The 6732-nt window shown below is 45.4% G+C and overlaps 1 protein-coding gene across 1 annotated transcript; it reads right to left on the minus strand.

Annotated features, from left to right (window-relative positions):
* Nucleotides 1–1956: 1956 nt before the first annotated feature.
* On the minus strand, nt 1957–2502 carry LOC147514751 (uncharacterized). The gene has a single exon (XM_086592673.1). It carries the CDS (start codon nt 2500–2502, stop codon nt 1957–1959), a length of 546 nt encoding a protein of 181 aa, XP_086448799.1.
* Between the last annotated feature and the right edge of the window lie 4230 nt (nt 2503–6732).

A 6732-nucleotide genomic window follows, 5' to 3' on the forward strand; every position in this document is an offset into this window, starting at 1 on the left:
TCCTCATCCATTCTCATACCCTCTATCACCACTTCATACTTTGCCTCATTGTTGGATGTCACGAATCCTAATTTCATGGTTAGCTCCATCCTGCTGTTCTCTGGTGTAACCAATACCACCCTTATCCCATTGTAGGCGTCTGTGGCTGACCCGTTTGCAAATACTCTCCACCCATTTCTCTTGTCCCAGGGGTCCAACCAATCCTGCTCACTGATTTTCTTCGGCTCCATGACCATCTCTTCCCCCCAGGTGGGGTCTTTTTCATTTGAACTCTGCTAGAATTACGCCACCCCTAGCCTTCTCCATTTGTCTTTGATTGGTACTATATCTCGTATGAACTCAACATTACTGCCCACTTCAGCATTCTCCTGTACTTTTCCGCTTTCAACTCTTGTTTTAAAGGCAGATTTGTTACTACCACTACTGAGTGCGCTTCAAAATATGGTTTTAACTTCAAGGTAGAGAAAACCAATGCCAATGCATATTTTTCTACTTTACTGTACCAGGTCTTGGCATCCAACAATGTTTTACTTTGGAAGTATACTGGCTTCTCTAACTTACCCACGATTCGGACCAGCACTGAGCTAACTGCATACTCCGTGACCCCCAGATACAAGTAAAGTTTTTCTCCCTGTTCCGATCGCGACAATAGAAGGGCCTTACCTAGATAACTCTTCAACTCTTGAAACACCTCCTCGCACTCTGCGGTCCATACAAAATCTGGAGTGTTTCTTAGCAAACGATACAGTGGCCCACACTTGTCCGATGACTTTGAGATGAATCTATTCAAGGCCGCGACCCTTCCTGCAAGTCTCTACACCTCTTTGACATCCTAAGGCGACGACATATCCACCAGGGATCTTATATGCTCAGGGTTGGCCTATATTCCCCGATAAGTAACTATGTACCCCAGAAACTTCCCCGTGGTAACATCGAATGTACACTTATCTGGGTTAAACTTCAGATTGTGTGACCGCAGTATATCGAATGTCTCTTTCAGACCCTCTAAATGTTCCTCCTCTGACATACTCTTCTCCACCATGTCATCTATGTAAATCTCAATCCCCTTTCGGATCTTGTTTTTAAACATTTTCTCCCCTAGCCGCTGAAATGTAGCCCCGGCGTTCTTCAACCCAAACGACATTCTTGTATAGCAATACGTACCGCCTTCTACCACAAAGGCTGTCTTCTCCTGATCTGGCCCATACATTGCGACTTGGTTGTATCCATAGATGCATCCATGAAAGAGAATATTTTGAACCCTACGGTTCTATCCACCAACTCCTCCACTCTCGGCATGGGGTAGCTGTCTTTAGGACATTCTGAATTCACATCAGTGAAGTTGACACACATACGGACCTTGCCATTCTTCTTCGGTACCGCGACCACATTCGATAACCAGTCGGTGAACGACACCTCTCGTATTATACCAGCCCCCTTCAACCTCGCGACCTCCTCGCAAATTCCTTTGGCATACTTTGGCCTAATGCCCCGCATCTTCTGATTACCGGCTTAGCGTCTTTCCTCATGTGTAACTGATGACATGCGAATTCTGGGTCCAATCCGGTGACTTCCTCAATCGTCCATGCAAATACCTCTTTATTGGCAGACAAAAACTGTATTAGCTTAACCTTCCATTCCTCAGACAAGCTGGAGCCTATTGATGTGAACTTCTCCTCATCGCCTCCCCCTAAATTCACTATTTCTATCTCATCCAGGGTCTTCGGCCCCCGTCGACTCCTCCCCGGCGGTACACTATAATTGCTATGCTTGCCTCTTCCTGGGATGCAAAGTCTCTCCCTCTGATCCGCAGACCAATCTTTTCACTGTACTCTGATGATTGTTTTTAGCTGTTACCTGATCCCTACAGACCTCATACACCCCAGTAGGGGTAGGAAATCGGATCACTTGATAGTATGTAGAAGGGACCGCTTTCATCTCATGGATTTACCTTCTTCACAGGATGGCATTATATTGAGAATCGGCATCCACCACTTTAAACCTCGAGAACACTGTAACTGGTCCCGTGGTCACTGGGAGCAGGAGCTCCCCTAGAGGCTCCGTCATGCTTCCGTTGAACCCATACAAGTTTGTCGGCGAGGGCCTAAACTGCTTTCTTTCTATCTTCATTTCCTCCATTGTCCCTCTAAACAGCAAATCCACCGCACTGCCGCAGTCCACTAACACCCTTTTCACCATGTAATTTCTCATCGCCACCGTGATCACCAACGCATCCTCATGTGGGGAATCAACTGCCTGGAGATTCGCATCGGTGAACACTATGCTTCCCCTACCACTCGCGGACCATGGGGTCGCCCGCGAATGGCCTGCTGACTCATGGACCTGTTGTATGCTTGCCGCTCGCCTTATCATGTCTCGGTGTGCGTTGTGGCTTAATATCTCTCCACTGAAGATTACGTTGATTGTTCCTAATATCCTTCCCTGGGTCGGTGCTTTCTCCTCTTCTGTTATAAATTCCTTCAACAATCCCTTCCCTATCATCCTCTGAATTAACCACCTCAATGCATAACAGCCGTCCGTCTCATGGTTATGTATCTGGTGGTATGCGCAATAGGGCTTGCCTTGCACCTCCACTGGTTTGGTTTGTGGACCTTCGTACCCTTGCAAATTTTGAATTAGTCATAATATCTCGTTCAATGACTTGTTCAGCAGCACTTATTCTACTTCGCGGTAGGGTTTTCTATCTCGGCTCTCCTTCCTAGCCTCTTCTTTGCCCCTCTCGGGCCATGATGAATACCCTCGGTATCCACTGCCTCCTCTGTTAGATGACTCATATCACCGACGATCCTCGCCTTTATCTAGTGATAACACTGCCTTCCCCGGCCTTTTCACCTCCTTTTGCATTGTGTCTTTGTACTGGATGTATTTCTCCACCCTCGGGTATAGATCCTACAATGTCACAATTTCATTCTTGGCTATCGACTCGTGTACCCTCGTTCCCAGACGTAATCCTCTCTCAAAAGCTATCACTGCAGTCCTTTAATCTAGATTCTCTACTTTCAAGGTCTCCGCCTTGAATCTGCACAAGAAATCCCTCACCGACTCCGCGGACCTTTGTCTTACATTGAACAAGGCTGGGATATCAACTCCTTAAAGCTATTAATACTCTTAGACAGTAACCTATAATACCAGTCTGATGCTCCCCCTTTTTAAGCTTGCCGGGAACATCATGCATCTCAACCCATCATACCGCGGCTCCTGCCATAGCGGCATCTGCTACCGAAAATGGTGAATGTGGTTCGCGGGTCTCCAGTCCCATCATACCTCTCGAATCTTGGTTGGTTGAATCTCTTTGGCACTTCGGACTTCCAGATCGCGTCCGCCAGCGGGTTGCGGTTCAATCCTGCCACCACCGCTTGTCTTTGCGCCCCCCCCCACGCCTCGGCTCGCGGAGATTACTTTTAGATCGCTGGCGATCATTTCCCTCACTTGCTCCTTCGTGAGTCCAGCCTCCGCCTGATCTGCCATGTTTGTCCTCCCTTCCTCCTCTCTCTCTGCTTCCGACACCTCCTTCTCTGACTCCTATATTGTCTCTTTCTCTCTCCTCAACCCCTTATTTTCTTCTCTCAACCTTGCTATCTCCTCACGTAACAACCTTGTTTCCTCCAAATCTGACACTACCATCTCTTCCCTGCCTCGCTTCCCCCCTTCACTCCTTACCGACTCCATGTCCATCTTGGTGACCGCCGCCTTTTTCGGTCGGCCCACTCCTCTTTTTACCTTCGTTGCCATTTCTCTACTTGTCTCTCTCGGTTCCTACAGACGGCGCCAAATGTTACAACCAGTTTTCTTACAACCTATTTTCTCTCCTTTTTCACCAAATGCCTTTTCTCTTTCTTTTTCTCCTCACCTCACTGTTCTCTTTATACCCTTCACCACTCCCTCGTGACCTTCCATCTGTCCCTCCATCTCTCGGTCTGCCGGTTGCCACGTGTAGGGTTTCTCCACGTGCCCTAGGTTTTTGCCTCGTGCCTTTGCCACACGCGTATCATGCTTGTCTGATTCTCGGCTTACTTCCCCCACTTCGCGGCCTTCCACTGTCGGCTCTAAGCCCTTGGTATTCATCCCCTTCCCTCTATACTCATTTGACCGCGACCCTGACAGAGTGCCTCTCATTCCATTGTCTATCTGCCGCCAGTCTCCCGGACGTCATAATTTAGGTCGCTACAATTCTCTTTGTAAAGCCAAATTAATCTTCATGAAAATAGACCAAACATTATGAGGTAACTAGTTACCATGCTTCTTTATGCTTATGCATCCTTTTTTTTTTTTTGCTAAGTGAGTTGAAGATTATATTAAAGAAAAACAAAGAAAAAAAAGAATACAAGGTACAAGGAAGGAAGAGAATAAAAAGAAAATTAAGAAACCTATATAGAGGGAATTGCATCATTGTAACAAGTAATGCTTCCCTTCTAGGTAGATCCTTCATACCATTACCAATTATATATGCACATCCTCTAGTTCATAATCTTAAAATATTCAAGGTGAGGTGACTTCTATTTATAGATCCATGGGGGTCATCTTACATATTGAAAAAGTTGGTGAGAATCCATCGCGATAGTTTTGTTGGCTGCCAAAATCAACATAGAAGTTAGCTTCTCTCCAGGTGTTTGTAAAGACACAATGTTGAATCTTTTCTTTGATTTTCCCCCACCTTTGACTGAGCCACCAAGGTAAGTTTCCAGTTCCAAAAGCTTTTATTGCTGCGGTAGAGTCAGATTCCACCAACAAATGTGTCCACCCCTTTGAAAGTGCTATCTCTAGCGCCTCCAGGATGGCTAGAACTTCAGCTAAATATTTGGTGTTGTAGATGTTGGTTAATTTGGTACTACGACCTGATGATTTGTTGGATAGGGAATGACTGCACTCTTCTTGGGGTAAGAGTTGCCTACGTATCAAGTTTCTCGGGGTCAACTTGAATCAAGCCTTACGTAGTTCATCTCTCTGTATTTATAGATGTGTGCTTGAACTGTTATGGATTGTAGATCCACCTTGTGTGCTATCTTGATGACTCGCCATTAATGTGCTGTTTCAAAGTTAATGTTTCCTTGATTGTGGCGTTGATTGAGCTCTAAGATTGTGCTAGTTGATATCTTTTCATGAATGGTTGTAACTGCTGCTGGTAACGACCTGGGTGTTTGGTCGCTAGTACGATCTGATGGTGTGGGATGAGCTGAAGTAAGACGTCTTGCCATGTGGACACGTGCTCTGTAGTGTAGAACGTAGGGTACTTACACATCCCCCTTTATTTTTTATTTGTTCTTTGGGCAGTTGTTGTGTGGAAGGAGAATGGTTAAAAAGTAAAGTTTGAAAGCACGTGTCTGACAGCTATTTTATTTTGAATTTAGGTTTCGGGGAATGTGCGGGAACTGTTGGGCTGGATTCGTGGGCCTGTAGTTATGGCGATTTGTGGGTGTGTAATGATTTAGTTTTTGGGAACACGAAACGTTTTAATTGTCTCGAGGTGTTTGGGCAGTTGAGGGGTTTTTGACTTGCAACAGCGTTTTGTTTGTTCACTTTTCAACCAAAGAAAAAAAAGGAAAAATATCAAGAGCGAAAGAGAAAGGAAAGAAAACAAGGAAAAACTTCTCATCCCTTGCCATCAGGTTCCTGTTTTCAACTTAAAAATTTGAGCTTTCCTTCTTTCTTTGATTGTGCAATGTCTATGACTTGTGATAGTGTAAGTGGTGAGGTTGAAGTTGGTAAATGGAGAGAGAGAACGGTAAGTGACGAAGAAGTTGAAGAGAGGGTTCGTAGTGGTGATGAAGCTTTGTCGTCTTCCTCGTTGGAGACGGTAGATGAGAGGAAGCCTAAGTCGGTGGATTGTTATGCCTATTTGAGAAAGGAGTTTGGTTGGGTGAAATCTGATCTGTCTGTGTACGATCTGGCTGGTGAGAAGAATTTGTATACTAACGACTATGTTCCTTGGGGTGGAGGAGTAATTGTTTGTTATGGGCAGTTGAATGCTGGGATGAGGCTGCCCTTTTCCCGTCTTACTGTGGAGGTTTTAAACTTTTTAGGGAAAGCCCCTTGTCAACTCGTGGGGAATAGTTGGAGGATTCTCCATGTGTTGGATTTGTTGAATGACAGGGGCTACAACATCTGTTTAAACGATGTGACGGAGCACTTTGTTGTGAGGAGGTCGGGTGCTATGAACTTTAGTTTTCATGTTTATAAGGGGAAGTCTCCTATTATTGTGGGGGTGAGTAAGGAGGGCTGGGGGCGTACGCCAATTGTTGGCTATAGGTAGATATTGCCCGCCTGGTTTAGAGATTGATAAATGTGTTGTACAATTTCCTGGTAGGTCGTTGGTTGTAGGTCGTAATGTGTATGGTAAATTATAATTTGGATGTTCTGATTTATTTGGTTTGTTTTTGCAGAGATCACAATCCGTTTTTGTACGAAGAACAATGTTATTGAAAGGTTTGTTTGTTTGAGCTTGGAGGAGAAACAAGCTTTGTTGGGGGAGGTTGTGCATTATTTTAAGAGGCGTGGAGGGAAGAAAATCAACCGTAAGAAGTTGGAGCAAAAGGTTAGGGCTTGCAAGGTAGTAGTTGAACTTTTTGATTCTAGCTCGAAATCTGCCATGGAAAGGGAGAGTCAAAAGAAAGCACCTATTTCTGGAGTGAAAAGGAGTGAAGGTGCTGGTGACAACTGTTCTGGTGGAGCTAGGACGTCTAGTGGGGTCGCTGAACACCGTTCTGGGGCGGT

Source organism: Coptis chinensis, chromosome 2 (genome assembly GCF_015680905.1).
Source record: "Coptis chinensis isolate HL-2020 chromosome 2, ASM1568090v1, whole genome shotgun sequence".
NCBI lineage: Eukaryota > Viridiplantae > Streptophyta > Magnoliopsida > Ranunculales > Ranunculaceae > Coptis > Coptis chinensis.

What these genes read in the sequence shown, in the direction of transcription:
- LOC147514751 (XM_086592673.1), bottom strand. Translation starts at nt 2,502, where the DNA reads ATGATAGGGAAGGGATTGTTGAAGGAATTTATAACAGAAGAGGAGAAA.